This window comes from Cyprinodon variegatus, unplaced genomic scaffold, assembly GCF_000732505.1.
Source record: "Cyprinodon variegatus isolate N-32 unplaced genomic scaffold, C_variegatus-1.0 Scaffold370, whole genome shotgun sequence".
In the NCBI taxonomy this organism is placed as follows: domain Eukaryota; kingdom Metazoa; phylum Chordata; class Actinopteri; order Cyprinodontiformes; family Cyprinodontidae; genus Cyprinodon; species Cyprinodon variegatus.
In genome coordinates this window covers 143,076-163,096 of record NW_015150823.1, presented here as the reverse complement: position 1 = coordinate 163,096, position 20,021 = coordinate 143,076, and the positions used below count along the sequence as shown (strand labels likewise).

The window sequence follows — 20,021 nt, the reverse complement described above, 5'->3', positions numbered from 1 at the left end:
TGGATGTAAACAAAAGCTAACCCTGCTAACTGGACCTGATGTAGAGCTGGTCTGAATCCGAACCTGTCCCTAAGCTCCGCCCCCTTCTCCATCAGATGGCCGCTCACACTGAGCCTGGTTCTGCTGGAGGTTTCTTCCTGTTAAAAGGGTGTTTTTCCTCCACTGTCGCTACAAGCATGCTTAGTGTGAGGGATTGTATTTGAGTCAATTAGTCAATGCAATCAACTGGTTTTCCTTAGATAGAAAACTGTATCAATTTGACTGTTTGATCGGATTGAACTGTAAAGTGCCTTGAGATGACATGTGTTGTGAATTTGGCGCTAGAGAAATAAACTGAATTGAATTGAATAGTTCCTAGATCCGGTCTTCAGCCTCTATGCTGTCTGGTTCCTGTAGCCCTCGGTGTGCAGCTGCTGCAGCCGATGTTGCTGATGAAGCTGAAGCTGCAGGACGACTCTGACACTCTGGATGTCTTCCTGTGGAAACATGCGGTGAGTTCCTTCTACTTCTCAGATATCTGTCTTCAGGAAGGAATCAGGGCAGGGGGGTACCAGGCCGGCTGCGGCCCGGTCGGGTCACCCCACCCCTGAACACAAACAGTCCCATTCTGATTGGATCCTGGTTCAGTAGCCCCGCTGTTAGGTGGTGGGGGTCTGATCTGAGTGTAAAATCTATGTTTCTGCATCTTTCATCTGTAGAAGCAGGGACAGAATGAGTGGGCTGCACCTACATCTGAAATCATTCAACGGTCTGATTAAATACCGAATAGACCTATGTGACACAGAGTGAACTATTCAAGCCTTTGCTGATAATCACAGCCTATAGATGATAAAACCCAGAAGTCTGTGTCTGAGATTTAATCAATGATCAATGAAAATATAATTATAAAGTAATTGATGAGCTAAAATCTAATTATCTTTGATTCTCCATGAAATTTTTTTTATTAAATCAGTTTCTGATCAAACAGAAACAGTTAATCTCAAACTGCTGCTGTCAGCATGAAGATCCGTTTTCACTAAGAGCTTCTCCACCTACTGGGGGTTAAAACCTGAACTGTAACCAGTGCTGATGGAGAACCATCAGTTAGGCTGAAACCAGTCAAACCAGTGCATGGTGCCATCTGGGTCCTTCAGCTTTGCTGCTTCCTCCTTCAGGAGCTTTTCTTCGGCGTGGCAGCAGGAGACGTGTGGACCAATCAGGAGGCTCAGAGCAGTGTCCAGCAGGTGATGGACGCCCTCTGTCCAGCAGAGGGCAGCAGAGGTAGGTCAGCAGCAGCTTTGCTCTGCCTCTCCTGCTTCCAGCGGCTGTCTGATGGTCCGGGTGTTCTGTTGGACCCGTTTCCAGGACGTCGGCCGTGGCTGGACCTGTGTCTCCTGGCGTACCGCCCTGAGGGAGACGAGGAGAACCGGACCTGTTACCAGATCTGCAACACCGCCGTCATCAAACATCCGTCTGAATGATTCAAGCTGCCTGGTGAACCTGTGTTCTGATCCACTTCAAGTTCTTTCCTGTGTCACACCTCCTATTTAAGACTGTCAAAATAAAAGCATGCATGAATAAGCTGTCTGAATGCGGTGTTTTATGGGCGGTCATGATGTCATCATCACAGAGGAAGCTCTGCTCCACCTCTGAGTGTGGAGAGATGATGGACCACTGGTGTCCACCCAGACCGACAGGAGTAGAGCATTGGTCAGAGAAGCAGGGGAGGAACTGCAGAGATCCACGGCTCAGGTGGAGGATGTTGGCGTGGCAGACATGTTGAACGAAGAACCAGCAGAGATCTGCTGTAGGAACCAGATCTGCTTCATGCCAGTGAAGTTACGCTACATGATTGGCTGAGCGTTGCTACATGATGTAAAACATTGTGGTTGCCCAGACAACAATAACAAGGCAGCGTCCGTGTCCTAAGTTGGTAGCATCTGTAGTGTTGGCGTGTCTAATAACTGATGAGGCTTTACCTTATTGATAACGAAACTGAAATAAATCTGTTTCTGGTGAACAAAGTAACTGTTAGACCTTGATATAAAGAGCTGAGTAGCACTGTGGCTAGCTGTGCTAACAGGTTAGCCTCTTTTAGCTCGGTCAGTTAGCCATATTTAGCTACACTACTTTTAACTTTGTGTCAACAACCGTTCATTTTCTACAAGTAGAAAATTTGTTTTGTCTAAAATCTCCATTAACTTCCATTTGTCTTCCTCTGCCCCCAGATCTTAATAAAAAGAATAAAAATAAGTTGAGACTCTTTTTGTCTCCTTGTTAAATAGCAGAGCTCAGTCTGTCTTAAGCAGTGTAGCCAACTCCTCAGTAAGGAAAGTAGCTACTGGCTGGGCTATAAGTCACTGAATGACGTCATTGCCCTATTTGCATAATTTTTTTTCAACTGTTTTTTTTTTTTTTTTTTTNTAGAGTAAAATAAGAAATATTTGGGACTGAAGGTTGACATGCATTCTCAGGGGGATCAGGCCCTGTCAAACATTCTTTCAGCTGTTATCAGGTTCACCTGTTCAGTGATCTGTCAGCATGAACACAAGAACCATAGGTCTTATTCAAACATGGGTTTGCTGCGTCAAGGACTAAGGCCTCCGTACATGGGTCGTATGTGCTAACCACTGCGACACCAAAGCACGCCCCGCAAAAGACGTTTTCAAAGCAGTTCTTTGATTGATGATGCTTCATACCAGCTGAGGTCTGTTAAGCTGCGGATGCTTTCAGCTCATTTCCTAACTTAAGCTTTTTATCCAGAAGGCGATGCCATGAAGGGGAACAAATTATAATCCAGAAGTTTGGACTCTTTTATCTGTTTAGCTTGGAAGAATCGGCCCAGTAGAAAGCCAATTAAATCATTGGTCTCATCAGATGTGACTTTATCAGCCATCATTGGAGCTGGTGGGGAATGATTTCTATTGATGGAGCTGAGATTGGATCGGCACTGGGAGATCAGAGTGTTCTGTGCAGGAAACAGATAGGGGGACCATCTCTAAACTGTAATGTGATAAGGAAGCTTCAGTCAGAAATGGGGAATGTGGCTGAAAATAAAGGTGCTTTTCCAGCTAAACCATGAGCTCAGCTGCTGGGTTTATCAGCTGATTGGGTCCACTGCTTCCTGTCGGTCTACTTGCTGGCAGGTCAGCCTCAGGCACGTAGTTGGAAGTGTTGCAGTCAGTATGTTAGCAACAGTCAGACTCTGGGTTCAGGTTATCAGTCAGTGAACGGCCAATGAGAAACCATGATGGTTAGAGGCCACCAGCGTCTACTGATGTGGTCGATGGTGATTAGCAGATAACTGGGGAGGCTGCAGTAGTTAGCTTAGAGTGATGCATCGCAGGATAAACTCTTCTCCTGGTTTATTTATCTCCAACTTTAGTCAAGGTGGTCCTGATTCATAGTCTGCTCTGATGCATCGGTCCCCAACAAATGAAAACACTGCTTCCTCTAACCCGCAGGCCTGCTTGATCTGGTGAAGCTTTTCTTCATGTCATCAGCTTTTAACCGTTTCACTGCCTCGTTTGAGATAACTTAATTAATGAACTTATCAGGTTTGATTCTTTAGCCTGCTTTATTTAGGGTTTGACAAGCGTTTCTATAGCAACATTTCAGAAAGGTGTTTGATGATGCAGCGTCCTGGTCTGCCACCTGCAGTAGGACCCCAACCACATCAAGATCCCATCCTTGCTCTTTATTCTTCCACTTTTAGGCTTCAAATAGAAAAATAAAACAGTCAAGTCCTTATTTGGACACTACTTCCTGCTGTCATTGGTTAAATTTATTTTTTTTAATTTAGATAAATGGTTTTATTTATTTTGGATAAACGTCAGCCGACCTCCCTGTTGAAGGAGCCGCTCTGCTCTAGATTGAACCAGTCAGCTTGACAGACGGGAAACATGGAGAAGAACATGTGGGATGAGCTGAGAAGGAGCAGCGCTGCCGCCTCCATTCCATTAGTCTATTATAACGCATCAGCTGACGTCCAGTGGAGGCTGATAAGTCCCGCCCTATGGCAGCCATGTTCCGGTGGCAGAGACTGTTCCTAAATTAAATGTTTACATTGGAAAGAGGATGCAATGCTGGGTCAAACTAAATCCTAAAACCTCAATACGCCTGATTAGTGCAGGTTTAATGTTTTAACTTTCCTTTATGGAATAAAATGAAGGAAAACCTGAATCAGTCTTGATGAATCATCAGCTGGAATATGAAGCTCATTTAGAAAATAATTTACCATAAAGAAAAGTTTACTGAGAGGAAATGAGGACCAATGTTTTAACATCCACCAAAGCACTGACCAATGGACCTGCTGCTCCTCCCAGGAGACCTTGATCTCTCCTGCTGGAACCTCCACACTGCTGCACCAAGCAGGGCTGCAAAGCCACGTTGTGTCGCTGCAGCTTTTAAAGCCCATTTCCTGCTGTGCCATAAAATGGCACTATGAAAAAAACGGTTTCTTCTGAGTCAGGCCACAAGCTTTTTGGCTGCTTATTGAGCCTCTGCTCTGCCCAGAGCGGTCTTTGAGATTCAGAGGAAGCTGCTTTCCTGAGCAGCCAGGCAGCACAAACACCCTGAGACAGGCCAGCGCAGCTGGGAGCCCACTGTCGACTTTTTATACAAAACAAGTCATTCCAGAGAACGCCATGGGCGCCACTCTTCTTTTAAAAATGGCTGGCCCAAAGCGTGAGGCGCATTAGATGCTGCTCTCCCTGAACTGTGGAACAGTGTTTGACTCACGGCCTTTAGTGCACTTGGACTAATGTTGCTTATAATAAGCCCATTTTGCTTTGTGCAGTCATCAGTGACCACTCCAAACGCTGCCTTTTTTTCTCTGCCAGTAAGTCATTTCCTTTCGATTAAAAGGAAAGTTCCGGTTTTCTTAGTTCCAGTGAATAATGCTACTAATGCCATGCTTCAGGTGCTAACTAGTCCAGTCAGCAGTTTAATGGGTTCTGTTTTGCAGCCCTTCAGGTGACCTTTAGTAGATATTTACATGGAAACCTTTGCAGAGCATGGTTTTCCCTCTGCTCCATGTCACAGTATGAATTCTGACTAAGAACGACCTTCCGATCACAGACTCAAGACGAGGGTTTAGCGTACGTGTCTGCTTAGCTAACTGTGTTTCTGAACTGGATATTTCATCATACGGTGGTTCCAGCAGGAAAGATGGTTTCTGTACAGTCATCTGCATCTTTATTGGAGGTCATCAGAGGAAACAACTGGATTCATGCTTTCGCATCTGGAAATTTTTGAGTCAGAATAAGTCTTTGAACCTGAAGCCCCTTTTCTTCCCATCTTCCGCTCATGTTACATCCTGCATTCCAGCGCTGATGTGTCTCAGTTAAACTCTGTCCTGTATTCCTGCTGGTCTGAAGAGGTCGCTGTTAGCCTGTGGTTCATCCCATTTAGCTCATTTGGATATTTGGAAGAAATGTTGTCAGATTCCTCCTTCTCCTCTCCTGCTTGTGCACCTCATCCAGGACTCCTCCTTCTCCAGTCATCTGGGATCTGCAGTTGATGTATTTTGGAGTTAATCTGCTGTATGGTCAGATCCCAGATTAGACAGATCTATAATCTATAGGCTGGATGGAAGCTACAAGGTTAGCTCCCTCTAGTTGCTAAATGTTTCTCCACCTGTTCTCTTCATAAAATAATTTTTTAAGACCGGTGCTGAAGTATCCAAGGAGAACCAGATCACAGGAAGCATTCGCTTCTCTTTTCATTTCTGATAGTTTTTTCTTCTGGAAAATATTTTATTATAATAAAATACTCCAGATTTTCATCTATATCCAGTGAAAGAGGAAGGGTGCACTTAGTTTCTTTCCACCTTTATTAAAAAACCCTTTAGTGTGACCAAAACTCAAACATTCNTTTTTTGCTTTTTCTTTTTTCCCTTGTGGTCCACTAAGGAGCTTAAAAATCATAGTAAAACATGAACAGTTTGAACCCAAAAAATTTTTACATTAACATTAAAAATCTAAATGGAACAAAAAAAGACTACAAAGAATCAACGACAATGTGAGCACATAATGGTAATTATTGTAATATTTTTTTAAACTAATAAGATTTCCCTCCACACACACAGGCTGTGCTTGCCTGCTCACAGAAAGATATGGCAGGTTCAGCCACTGAGGGAGCTGACTCCAGCGTGATCAACCTGCGCCGTCAATCCCTGCACATCCGTGTGGTTCATTTGCAGTGTGGACGCTGAGGGTAAACATGCTGTGGCTCTGACTGCAGAGCTGAGAGGGACTCCTGCGGAAGTGGGAGAAGGGGGTTGGGACGGGTGAGGCGCCCCACGGCAGACACCGGAAAAGTCACTAGTTTTGTCACTAGTCACTTTTTTGAAAAAGAGTTGCTGGAGGGGTCTGAAAAGTCGATAAATATAGCGACAAAGTCGCTAAGTTGCCAACACTGGTCCTAAGGCCTGATTATCCTCCCTCAGCAGTGTGTCGCAGACATTTTTGATTTATGCCCACTATTGAAGCGTGGTCTGTGCTATGTTATTCCACGCCACAACACCAGGGCCAATCAGGAACTAGCTGTGGGAGTAGAGGCGGTGAGGAAGTGGGGGAGAGTTTGTGCGACAATGGTGGGCCATGAGGGCCAAAAACAGCAGGGATCCAGGTGGAAAAAGGGTCCCAGCGTTCTAAAGCACCTCGCTCTGCTAGCTGGTCCACCTTCACCAGTCCTTTTCTGCAATGCGGTCAGACAAACAAAACAAGTCAGCAAGCAGATGTAGATTTGACCAATCAGAGGCCTGCTGTCTGCGGTCACCTACAATTTGGGAGAGGTGCAGCAAAGTTTCGAAGTATAAATCAGCGTCTAGAAGGCAGAACTTTCCTTCAAGGCTGACAATGATTGTTTTCTACTGTCGGCTACTTTAGATCGCCAATCAAATGGAAAATAATAGCAAATATAGGATATAATATGTTAAGACACCAGAAGAGATTCCTTAAGGCATGGGTGCAATACAGTTTGTCCAGCTGGAGTTGCCATATGACGACGTCACAAGAAGGGGTGGGGCCCTGATCAGATCTGGTACCTACAGCTGCTGAGAATGTCCAGCAGGTCCAGTTAGAGATAAGCTCTGAACAGCTGGCTGCTGCACCGCCACATCAGCTCCAGGTAGAAGGAACCAAGGCAGGAAGGGAAAGAGCAGCTGGGAAAAGTTTTGATTTATATGAAATTATTTAACGACAAAATACAAGGAATGGTTTTCCGGGTGGATCAGCTCCATGTAGCTCATCCCGTTTCTAAATGTCCTTTTTCTAGAGCAGCAGTCGGTTCAGTTTCAATCAGATAAATGTTAATTTTTTGCAGAAAATCATCAGTTGGTTTGGTTGTTGGAGCCAAGGGCTGAAGGCATAGGCGAATCTACTGGGGTGGCATAGGGTGGCAAATGCCTTGCCACCCTATGCCACCCCAGTTGGCGGTAGGGGTGGCCAGGCTTATAAATTATGGATAATTTGAGAATTACGACCGCTAATTTCCAATGTCGGACTGCAGTGAATGCAGCACGAGATGACGCGAGAGCGACGGAGACTGATATGCGGTCAACTATGACAGAAAAGAGACTATCAGTTTGGTTGTACGCAAATCAAAACGCACAAAGGCATTGGAGCTGAATACATTAGTGAAGCGTTTTGCTGAGCAACATGGAAATCGCTGCATTCAGCTGTTATATAGTCATGTTAACTTTATGTTTTGCTCTCTGGTGAGCTTTTACAGAGCTGTTACATTTTGTTTTGCCACCTGAGAAAATCTGATATTTCCTTTAATAAAACCAAAAGTGTTAAAAGTAAAGTTAAAAATGTGATACTGGTGTAAATCCTGCTTAATATGAAGCAGCGTTGTTGTTTCTTTTTTTTTGTATATATAGTATGAAACTATCCAGAAATTACCTGTATGAACCTACTCACAAAATGTTTTGTACTTTTTCAGACTGGAGTCAAAATGTATTTTTATGTTGCTTTTTTTCAGATTTGTGGAGATTTTGATGTAACATACAGTACCTGCCTTTTTGTTGATTTGTTGATACAGCAGCTCTATCTACAGCATATCTACATGCATGAAATGTCCCTTTCATGTTGCCGTAACTGCTGTATGTCAAGTTACTGAAGAACAAATGGGGTAAATGTGTTTAGAGTAAACAATACATACATGTCTGGTCCCTTGTTTGGGTGCCTTGACCCGTTTATTTCTACTGTGTAGTTCTGCTCACTTTAGTACAGCTCAGTCCATAGATCTATGATGGGTAACTTTTTCTTTCTATAGTTTCTTCTTGTGCAAATGCTGCAAAGCTGCCTCTCTGAGTCAATCTCACACATCTGCAACTCAGCACCTGTGTCTTACCTTAATACCTTTCCTGTCATTAGGCCCCTCTAGAAGTAGTGTAATCATTCTTCTATCTCCTATTAATTGAGATCACATTGTACGATGTATTTCTAATATGATCAGTTTCGCATTAAACATTTACTGTACATACAATTCTCACCAAACTGTGATAACTGTGATTAAATTTGGTGTAAACAAATTCCATATGTTGCCACCCCTCAAAAATTCCTGCCCCCCTCTCGCCACCCCATAAATATTTTTCTAGATCCGCCCCTGGCTGGAGGCTTCCTCCCACCGCCACTGGTTCCTTCAGTAGTGTTGGATTTACAGATGGCTGCCCCTCCTCTCTCTCTCCCTCCTCCTCCTCGTCATTTCTCCCCTCTCCTCCTGAGCTCAACCTTTGCTCTTCAGTCTCGGTTCTGGGTGTGGGTCACCCTCCCAGGCTGACTGGAAGCAGCAGCAGCAGGTTAGTTCCTCCAGACGCAGATGGTTGGTGTGGGCTGGTTGATATCCAGAGATGGATCCAGAACTGTGGGTCACCCTGAACTCCTATTAGACTGAAGGAAGATGCAGCATCAGCGGCTGCTCTGTCTGCTGCTGTGCGGTCAGATCGGCGCCTCTCAGCTGCTCCGGAACCTAAAGTCCAGCTTGGGCCCTCATTATGAATCCACCACCGCCGACAGGAATGCGCAGGGCAGCCGCTGGCGCACAGTCAGCTGGTGGGACAATGGAAGAACTTTAGCCAAAGTCCAGCTGCCTGGTACCGTAAACCCAGAACCATCCGAACCGCTGGCAGCGAAGCTCCGAAGGTCTGCGCGTAAAAGCTCAGATTTACGCACAGAGGAGAGAAAAGGTGGCGGCTCTGGGGGAGGAGAACAACCCGCGCTGGGAGCTGAACGCGTCGGTGGAACCGATGATCCGGAGAACAGGCCGAACCGGAGGAGGCGGAATGAGCCGCTTCTGGACCGACCCAAAGCTCTGCCTGTGTCCATGGCGCAGGAACAGGACGCACTGTCCCCCTTGGTGTCCAACAGCAGTAGCTATGAGGAGGAGGAGGAGGACACCACCCCGCTGGGCCCGGTCACCCCGCGGACCAGACCCAAACACATGAGGAACCCCTTCTACCCGCTCAGTGCGGCGTCCTGCGGGGCTTATGCGGTGCTGATGGCGGCCGTCGTCATCTTCAGCGCGGGGATCCTGGCCAACATGGCGCTGATGTGCATAGTGTGCCATAACTACTACATGAGGAGCATCTCCAACTCCCTGCTGGCCAACCTCGCGCTCTGGGACTTCATCATAGTCTTCCTCTGTCTGCCGCTCGTGGTTTTTCACGCGCTCACCAGGAACTGGCTGCTGGGAGAGTTCTCCTGCAGGATCGTCCCCTATCTGGAGGTGAGAGATGATCATCAAGGGCCAGGGGGAACGCAGAGGTTCCTGATATTTGGGGTCAGATGGGCACAAGATCAGGAGCGGGGATGAAAACTTTCCAGATCAAATCACATTCAACTGATTTGCTGTCTGTGTCCATCATTTTAGTCCAGATTTACTCCCAAATTTCCTCCACCTGTAGCAGCAGCTCTGCTGCAGCAGACTGACAGACTGAGGCAATCAGTCATGTTCTGACAGACTGAGGCAGTCAGTCATGTTCTGACAGACTACCCTTAGCTGGGTCTGCCTAGATGATTATCTCTGTTTGTTTTTCTGGTTTATTCCAGTTCTTCCTGGTATCACTTTTAAAAGTGAACCATCAAACTCTTTCCACGCCGGTCTTCCTGATCCACCTGCCTGTGAAAGAAGGTCATGGATCTGATGGCTTGATGATGGTCTGTATTTTAGAAACACAGTAATCCTGTAGATCTATGAGGTCAGAGAAGAGTGGAAACGATGTGATTAGTGTCGCTTCCCACTGTGAAAAAACCCTCCAGAATGTGTCACAATCTGTTCTTCCGTCTGACTGGGGAGAGAGATTAGGGAGTCCCCTCTCAGACTGGGATTAGATGGTGACCTCCTTTTGACCACGGGACTGTCTGTATCACTGGGGCCAATGAGGAGCTCTACTCAGTATGCTTCAGTCTCAAAATAAATGTGCTGCACTGTTTGGAAAGGCAGGCTTCCAGCAGGACAGGTGAGGTGTTGCTTTAGGATGTTCTGCTTTAGAACAAACCTCTGCCACAACTTCTGACCTCCTATTGGTCCAGAAAAGGTCACATGACCTGCTAACACCTGGAGGCCAAATGAACCAGAAGTTTGGGTTATGGGCGATCACTCAGATGGATAGAAGGTTTGGAGGTTTGCTGTTAGATTCAAGTTCAGTTTAAAATCCAGTCATATTATTCTACTGGTTCCATCTGGGATCATCCAGAATTCCCATCATCTTTATTCCACCTGTTCTGTTATCCAGAAAGCCATCCAATGGAATAAGGAGGCCCCTGGATCAGGGCCCTTAGTGTAAACTAACAGAGGTCCCTGGTTAGATCAGGGCCATTAGTGTTAACTTACAAAGGCCCCTGGTTAGATCAGGGCTCCTAGCGTTAACTTACAGAGGCCCCTGGTTAGATCAGGCCCTTAGTTGTAAATTAGGTCCCTGGTCATGTGTCGACAGGTCAAATGACCCTGCAAGCGACCTGAGACATTAGACCTGGGTCGCACTAATGACATCATCAGTGCTAACTCTGCGTGAGTCCTGGTGGTCTTCAGGTGAATCCTTAGTTCTGCCGGAAGCACTGTCTGCCATGTTGCTCATATGCTATGATGGTGAGCCTGAGATGATATGTTTACATGCAGGAACATGGAAACCTGCATGGCTGGAGAAAAACACCAAGGCTGGTGTGGGACATCAGTCCATAGTTCACCTGAAATGAGACCTTTGGTTAGAACCTGGTCCAGAGTTCACCTGAAATGAGACCTTTGGTTAGAACCTGGTCCATAGTTCACCTGAAATGAGATTGTTGGTAAGAACCTGGTCCAGAGTTCACCTGAAATGAGACCTTTGGTAAGAACCTGGTCCAGAGTTCACCTGAAAGGAGACCTTTGGTTAGAACCTGGTCCANGGAGATTCCAGTTTCTATCCTCTGTGCTTTCAGGCAGTAATTCAGTAATATCAGAATAAAATATGAGCAAAATGATGTGGAATGAGTTTGTTTTCAGTTCAGTTTTTAACAGCAGGGATTTTATTCTGAAGGATTATTCTCCATCAATTCTTTGACCCAACTCTGATGCAATACCCCCACCTTGTGGACGCGGTATATAGTTGCACTTCTTTCTATTATGACAACAATTCTGGATTCTTTTATTGTTCATTTAAGGTGAAATTATATCAAGTGGAATTTGAATATCTAATTTGCCACCAACTGATCCAACAGCTTCTTTAAGTTTCTCTGTCATTGACTAATTAACTTGATTTGAGTAGAATTAGCTCTTTAAAAACATGCCTGCCGCTCACATATAAGGAACCCTGATTGACCAATCAGGAACTTTTTGGTCGAGTCATGAAAAATTATTAAGTTGATCATTTTAAAACTCAGCTTACTTTGAATAGAGTCAGGTCAGAGGTCAGACTGGGTCATTGTTCCAGACTATAAACCTCTACTGACTGAATGTATCTGCTCCATTTCTCCATGTCTGAGCCTGATGATAAACATTTATACTCTGAACAAAATCACCCAGATGGTGGATTATCTCTATGACCATTACAGTCAGAGGTGAGATGTTGCGTCTCTGCGATACGTCGGTCTTTGATCCGTCGGCTTCTTCCTGATCATGACATCTGCTTTGCTTTAACATTCCTTTGGAAGACGTCTCCATGGTTTAATAGATCCGTTTGTCTCCTCAGCCTGGTGCTTTTCTGAGGATCTATAACCTGCGAGCCATCCCTGGATCCAGCAAAGAGCCGGGCCTCACCAACAGCCAGCCAGTGGAGGTGGATCACCTCGCTTTTCATCTTCATGGGGGAACGTCGTACGGCAGAGGCATCAGGATTCTGCCGGAGGACAGTCCAGATGTGCAGGAGCTCAAGAGGTACGTTAGCCAAACCCAGGTGTATATAGATGAAAGGGGCCTACCAGCACCACAACAGCCTGTTATTATCTTCTATTATTCATGCCTGCTTGTTAAACACTTACATTAGCTGCCCATCACGTGTTATGGCTGATGTTCATCTAATTAGCAGAATATTGGAAATGAAATGGGAGCACAGACAGAGTGGATGGTTCCTAACAGATCTCACTGTGCATTCAGATTATCTTTGGGTCTCCTGGATACAGCTGCAGTCAGCCATGTCAGACAGCATCTGTAGGATGGAGTGATGCTGCAGGGGGAGACCCTGGAGATGCTCCTTTAACTGCTATTCTCTGTGAGCCCAGTGGTAAACGCTGCCATCTGTAACACCTGAGTAAGATCCGCTTTAATAAACCGTACTCTGGTCTGGTTTAATGCATCAACATTACCAGGTGTTTGTTCTCACTGATCTGTTCTCAGGAAAGAGCAAAATTAAAGATGTAAACACAGAAACCAAACAACTCTCTCAGCTGCTTCGCTGTCACCAACAGTTCAGCTGGTAGAAACCATAAGGTTCTATGAAAACAGGTTTATTTAAAGTGTTGAGGGAGGGTAGACTTCAGATAAGGAAGAGGAGGATTGCAGGAGCACCCAGTGGGGGGGGGTAGCAGATTAGGCTCTAAACAGCTGGATTTACCTCCAGAATAACTAAATGCACCATAACTGGCCTTCATGCAGAGGGAGGAAGGTACCGGGTGCTCCATAATTCCATTTTCATTTAAAATGCTGCTGTCCTCTTGGTCGTGTGCTTTCAGAGTCATGGAGGCGTTTTCAGAGGAGGAGGAGGAGCCGAGTGACTCAGAACTGCTGGAGGTCTTCTCCACTCCTCCAGAATATTTGGGTATGAACGACGTCAGAGCTAGTAGTGACCTTGTCTGTTCTGCAGTTTGTAGGAAGGAGTTTCTGTGATGGAGGAACGTCTAAAGCAAGCCCTCCAAGTTTTTCCTGCTTCCGCAAAGCTGATGATTGCAGTTAATCACCAATAAACAAGAGGAAAATTCTAAAACGTGCAGGACGGTGGCCCTAAAAGACAAACTTCTGGTTTAAAGGAACCTTTTTAGCGAACATTTACTTCTTATTTCATACAGAATGACCTGATAAAGAGGCCCATTCTCTGATTAATAGAAACCTGTTGCCTGTGAGTGGAATCTGTACAGCTCAGTGTTTATCTTTGTGTTTCAGACGGTGATGCAGTGGACCATCAAACTGGTATGAAGATCATTCCTGAGTCTGCTCCAAATTTATGTCAGAACCGTTTGTCACTCTGATGAAGGATCAACCATGGACAGTTTCCTGCTCCGTTCGCTGATGGCGTTCCAGTCCTCAGCTGAGGAGGCGTACAGACCTGCTGGTTCCTGGCGGCCATGTCCGCCATTAGAACGATCATAGAAACATTGATCCAGGCTGTAGATCTGCTGCTGAAACATCTTAGAAACGCACCACTAAATGTAAATCCCACATGGAGAACAAAGCTGCACATTTCTACTCTGGATGCCAGCGGCAGCCATCTTGAATAGGTAGAACGGTTCTGGTCGTGGTTCTCTGGCTGTTCAGACAACCATCGATATGGTCATAAATTCTGACCTCTGATCACTAATGGATCAAACCATTTCTTCATTGTGGAACCATCAGTTTAATGCTACGTTCACACCGAATGCGCTTTGAGCAGCAGAAGCAGCTGTTTTACATGCAAAGTTTATGGTTGATGCTTATCAAGGCGCCTGAAGAAGCAGCGCCTTATTCATTTTTGATTTGAAAAAGCTTCCTGGATGTGAAGTAAAACATCTTTAAACTTGGAAACAAAGTCCAGTGGATTGTTTTTTAACTGAGTGCGTCACACGTCGCAGATGTTCAGCGCCTGACGCGCTTCACAAGCAGCAGCTGCTAGAGTTGGAAAAATGTAGCTGCTGATGCGCCACATCAAACAATGAAAGAAGCTGATCTGGGAGCTGGCAGGGAGACAGACACAGCACTGCTGATGCAGAGCGCTATGATCACTCCTCTGAAACAGTTTATTAACGCCTAAATTAACTTAAAATGTAGAAACCTGCCGGCAGAATATGTTCACTTTTCTTATCCTGCTGCCTGCAGTTTGTAGCACAGACCTGAAAAACGCTAACATCTACTTCCAGCCGCCACCAACAGTAGGGGAAAACCCTGTAGAGGCGAGCGGGCCTGAGGCAGCTGCTGCTGGGGATTCCCAGTGACAGCGCAGCGCCGGTATGTGGGGGTCTGAGCGGCTCCCACAGAGAAATAATCTTTGAAGGCCGGATGGTAATCTGGATGAACTGACTGCACAGACCATGTTTTCAGGAGGACTTTCTCACTTCAAAATAGATTCAAACTACTTTTTACCCGCTGATCACGCATCTGGACACACTTTACTGGACGTCTGACCTTAATGTGGATCAGAGATGAAGCAGCAGAAGCTTCTTTGATGCTGAAATGGCATCTGGTGTGAACGTAGCATTGCACTGGAGCCTGTCTGTCAACATGAAGTTGGCTCCAGAAGACCTGAGCTAATTCATTAAAATGGGAGAAGTGGACAAAGAAGAGGAGCAGGAACCTTCCTCTGAGAGATCAACGTAGCAGCATGACTCCAAACGCTGGAGGTTACTGAGGGGCCCAGTCAACCTCAAAAGCTCTTTAGGACCACTGGCCACCAAAAACCAGCTCCCCTGCAGAGCAGAAAGAAGCTGATGATCATGTTAGACCCCACTACGTGTTCATCATGGAGATGTGCTGTGGAGCAGGAGGTGAACCTTTGCTCCAACACGGTGGTGGTGGTATCATGGTCTGGGGCTGCTTAACGGAAAGTCTATCTGACTCTTCCTCATGACGTTTGGAGGGAAATATTCCCCATTAAGTTTCAGGATGTTTGGAATAAACATGGAATCTTTATCTAAGATTAAAACAATGATCTAAACCTGCAGGCCGGACGAGACGACATCAGAAGTTTTCTGTTTCCAGGCAACCGTTTGGTTAAAGAAGCATGGATGTCTGGTCTTCAGTCCATTTCTCCTCTCTGTTTTTCAGAGCGAACCTGCAGACATCAGGTCCAACAGGAACCGCTGTCCCAGGTGAAGCAGAATGATCAGAGCCAGGTTCACCACGTCAGAGTCCAGCTCAGCTCCTACCAGCCCCACAGACTCTTCCAGGCTCTCAAGCTCTTCTGCAGCAGATGTTCATCCATGTAGGTCAAACTCTGAGGCTGAGGCTCTGCTGGATCAGGGGCCTGTCTCTGTTAAAGCGGGGTTAACGCTCTGTCTGTTCTTTAAGTTAGCCAGGTTCACCTCAGAGCAGTTAGATNTCACCTGCTTCAGTGGCTGGGTAGAACAAATACATGACATGGAGATGACTTGTTGACTCTACATTGCCCATGTCTGATCCATCCATCCATTTTCTAGCACGCTTATCCCGAGTGGGGTGTTCTTTAAATCCAACATAGAAAATTTTATTTATTGATGCTGTAAGTTGGTCTCCATCATGATGGTTACTAGACCTGAATGTGAAGACATGCTGAAAATAAAAACATTCATATATTACAGGTTAACTGCCTCTACAATGAAGATAATCTGAAAAATAAATCTTTCCTAAAATGTTATCTATGATCGGAGTTGAATGGGTTGGACCTTTGCACTGAGAACATTTTTCTGCTCTGGTGTTAATAAAAAAAAAAAAACATCCCCTCCTTTACCTTTGACCCAGACTAAGAGATTCCGTTCTCCTCCTGGACAGTCAGGGTAAATTTAAGGAATGCTGCTTTCTTCTTTAGGTAAACATGGGGAATGTGTCTTGGCCAGAACCTGTCAACTGTCAGCGCTAGCTGCTCTTTGCTAGCTGGTCTTTGGTAGATCAGAATGTTCCAAGTCTGCTCTGGTCTTTGGTAGATCCGGATGTTCCAGGTCTGCTCTAGTCTTTGGTAGATCCAGATGTTCCAGGTCTGCTCTAGTCTTTGGTAGATCAGGATGCTCCAGGTCTGCTCTGGTCTTTGGTAGATCAGAATGTTCCAGGTCTGCTCTGGTATTTGGTAGATCAGAATGTTCCAGGTCTGCTTGGGTATTTGGTAGATCAGACTGTTCCAGGTCTGCTCTAGTCTTTGGTAGATCAGAATGTTTCAGGTCTGCTCTGTTCTTTGGTAGATCAGAATGTTCCAGGTCCATTCTAGTCTTTGGTAGACCAAGATGTTCCAGGTCTATTCTAGTCTTTGGTAGACCAAGATGTTCCAGGTCTATTCTAGTCTTTGGTAGACTAAGATGTTCCAGGTCTGTTCTGGCCTTTGGTAGATGAATAATTTTTCAGGACTTTAGATCTCGTTTTGTTTGTCCTCCTTCCAGGTGGCGTCTCTTGGGGTCACCACCTTCACGCTGTGCGCTCTGTGCATCGATCGTTTCCGTGCAGCCACCAATGTGAAGATGTACTATGAGATGATTGAGAACTGGGCATCCACTACAGCCAAGCTGGCCGTCATCTGGGTGGGTGCCCTGCTGCTGGCTCTGCCGGAGCTGCTGCTCCGGCAGCTGGTGACGGAGGATGGCGACCCACCGGACGTGGCACCTTGTGAGCGCTGCGTGGTCCGGATCTCCACTGAGCTACCAGACACGCTGTACGTCCTGGGCCTCACCTACGATGGCGCACGCCTCTGGTGGTACTTCGGCTGCTACTTCTGTCTGCCGACGCTGTTCACCATCTGCAGCTCTCTGGTCACGGCCAAGAAGATCCGAGGCGCTGAGCGAGCATGCGTAAGGGGCAGCAAGAAGCAAATCCAGCTGGAGAGCCAGATGAATTGTGCTGTGGTGGCGCTGGCCATCCTCTATGGCTTCTGCATCATCCCCGAGAACATCTGCAACATCGTCACTGTTTACATGGGGGCTGCCGTGCCTAGGAGGACCCTGGACATCCTGCATCTGGTCAGCCAGCTGCTGCTGTTCTGTAAGTCTGCACTGACGCCCATCCTGCTGTTCTGCCTGTGCCAGCCATTCACCAGGGCCTTCCTGGACTGCTGCTGCTGCTGCTGGGAGGAGTGTGGCCCCCCTCGTAACGGCGACGTAGAAAACGAAGGAACCCCCACTGAGCTGGAGCTCTCCCCGTTCAGCACCGTCCACGGGGAGCCCTCCACCTCAGCGGCGTACACGGTGGTGGGGACCCACTGCTGACCGACTGGTTGGATTCTGAGATGTGGAGCTTCTTCATGACAGCAGATGGACTTGTGACGTCTGTCATGTCACACTGGAAAAAAATGAAATCTAGATTAATAAGTAGTCATTTTTTCTTAAAGAAAGTGATTTTGTTCTTGAATTGAGGAGATAAAAAGTATATTTTGAAAATAAAATGAGACAATTTACATTTGAAATAAGAAAACACAATTGTAGCCTCTTATTTCTAGTTTATATTATCTAATTATCTTATTTTAAGAGTAAAAATACTCATTCCATTGGCAAACTATCTCCTTTTCCTACTCAAATTATGGATAAATACACTTAATTTAAGGAATTGTTACTTATTTCTAGATGTTTTGTCCAGTGCAATGACTGGGGCTGAAATCAGGGGGACTGGTTGTCTTCTGAAGAGGAAGAATCTTTTTAGGATTTTCCACCAGGTTTCAGCCTCTTATGTGACGTTGATTCTACTGAAGGAAATAAATGGCAGCCGCGCCACTAAACTACCTTATTCAGGTTGCTGAATAAATAAGGCCATTGTTGGATTAAAGATGTTTGGTAGTCTGAGCAGTGACTTTAAATGGACGACCTTCAGCATGAATTTGCATCAATAGTGCTGATATTTCACAGATAATTTAACCAGAGATTAAGTCTGAAGAGGGAACATACTCAAGCTGACATGGAGCCTGCCATGGGAGCGGCCATTTTGGATCACAGCTGCTGCTCTGCAAGGCAAGAATATCTCCAACCGTACCCTAATCCCAGCCTATTTTAACCTGACTGGATTAAATCCATTAGGAATAAATGATTTTATGTTGCCTTGAACCTCCTTTCATCCTGAAACCAGGAAAACCTCAGTTTTGATCAAGGAAAGCAGTTTGGTCCAGATTTAGTCTAGATGCCAGTTTTAGTTAGTTCTGGATTTTTAGAGCTTAGTCTTTTATTTTTATCACTCTTTATCTGCCATCATTTCTGCATCTGGGCACTAAATGTAAAGACTGTTTTATAAAAGCATCTGTTAATGTTTATAAACCTGCTGCTGATGTGTTTTAGATCTCAAATGGTTCCTTTTTCTTTGACAGTGAAGAATTAAAAGGTTTGTTTCCAGAAGATCTTCTGTCTTTTCAAACATTTTCTCCTTTTTTACCAGCTTAACTGAGAAAAACAGGAGCTCTTTCAAAAGAGACTGATCTCAGATTCTTTGGGTTTTGAAACTTTTTAGATCATCAGAAAAAAATGATTTTAGTAGATATTAATAGTCCTTTCAAAATATTGAGTTTAGATAATAAACTGAAAAGCTAAATTAATGTTCATGTTTAACAGCATCAATATCTGATGACTAAATCTAGAATGAAGAAATCACTTTAACTGAACCCGTCTCACAACATGAAGTAGGCCAAAGATTTAAAAAGGCAGCGGCTGGAAAAGAGGATCTTCTGATGTCAGAGGAGAACCTCCCCAGGAGAAGCCTGCTAATCTGTTCCAGCAGGTCCAGCAGCCTCAGGTGGAGTCATGCAGAGATTAAAAAAGGTTCAAAGCAGAAATGGCCTCTGTGACATTTCCAAGGTCAAACCGTCTCTTCTCTGGTGAAATGATCTTCCAGACTTTGGGAAAATATTCTGTGAGCTAATGGCTTCTAACACTGGAAGGCATTGGTCTGATGCCATCAGGCGGCAGCATTTCAGGCATGGTGGTGATGGTCTGGGACTGTTCTTCTGCTCCAGGACAAAGAAGAGTTTTCATGGGAAATGGAACCGATTCCTTCTGTCACCCCAAACATGCTGAAGGAAAAACATCTGGTCTTCGATTTGACTTTAAGAACAAGAAGGACACGATGGGGAGACTCCTGATTGGCCGGTTAAAGTCCTGGTCTGAGTGCGCAGAAGATGGTGTGACTTTAAACAGCAAGTTCATATTGGAAACCCTCCCATGAATGAATGAGTTAAAAGCTATTAGTCCTCCAGAGTGAATGAAAAGATGAGTTATTATTAGATGAAACCAAGGATCAAAAATTGATTTTTATATTTCCTGAGGTTTTCTTTTAGTCATGTTAATGTTCATCTGCAGCTTTTGCTTCAAACAGGGACACTAGAACTGCTGGTTCTTAAGCTGCTTTTGGTCAAACTCAGACCTTAAAGTTGAGGTTATATTATAAAAAACAGCCAAGAAGACAATCAGCCAAAGACAATTTCCAAGAATTTCTTCCAGGAACTTTCAAATATTGCAGCTTCTCCAGGCCTTCCTGTTAGCCACCATATTTAAGCATTTCTCTTATTATTGCTACTTTTCTGAAGCAAAACCTGAAGTCCAGTTTATGTTGTAGTAATCTAATTTAATCTGACCAACAGACCTGCCCATGTCATCATATTATATTCATAACTTTACGCTAACTGAACAAGCTAGCATGAAGATAAGCTGGAAGCTATTCAAATGTATTTAGCCGTTCTATAGATTTCCCGTACAAACTCATTTTAATAGCATCACCAC

At 45.2% G+C, this 20,021-nt stretch overlaps 2 protein-coding genes across 3 annotated transcripts in view; both read left to right on the top strand.

Annotated features, from left to right (window-relative positions):
* pot1 (protection of telomeres 1) overlaps positions 1-15,603 on the top strand; it is a 35,342-nt gene extending 19,739 nt beyond the window's left edge. For both annotated transcript variants that reach the window (XM_015386521.1, XM_015386523.1), the window contains exons 11-14: positions 12,152-12,336; positions 13,131-13,216; positions 13,558-13,584; positions 15,412-15,603. In XM_015386521.1, coding sequence (XP_015242007.1) covers positions 12,152-12,336; positions 13,131-13,216; positions 13,558-13,584; positions 15,412-15,572 — 459 coding nt within the window. In that variant the 3' untranslated portion in view covers positions 15,573-15,603. The remainder of the gene's footprint in view (positions 1-12,151; positions 12,337-13,130; positions 13,217-13,557; positions 13,585-15,411) is intronic.
* On the top strand, positions 8,583-17,712 carry LOC107092198 (prosaposin receptor GPR37-like). Its single transcript, XM_015386524.1, has 2 exons — positions 8,583-9,711; positions 16,713-17,712. The coding sequence occupies exons 1-2, from the start codon at positions 8,887-8,889 to the stop codon at positions 17,529-17,531; spliced, it is 1,644 nt and encodes a 547-aa protein (XP_015242010.1). The 5' UTR covers positions 8,583-8,886; the 3' UTR covers positions 17,532-17,712.
* The last annotated feature ends 2,309 nt before the right edge of the window (positions 17,713-20,021 follow it).

Coding starts and splice junctions, on each gene's coding strand:
- LOC107092198 (XM_015386524.1), top strand. CDS start 8,887: ATGCAGCATCAGCGGCTGCTCTGTCTGCTGCTGTGCGGTCAGATCGGC. Junction 9,712..16,712: donor GGATCGTCCCCTATCTGGAG/GTGAGAGATGAT, acceptor TCCTCCTTCCAG/GTGGCGTCTCTTGGGGTCAC.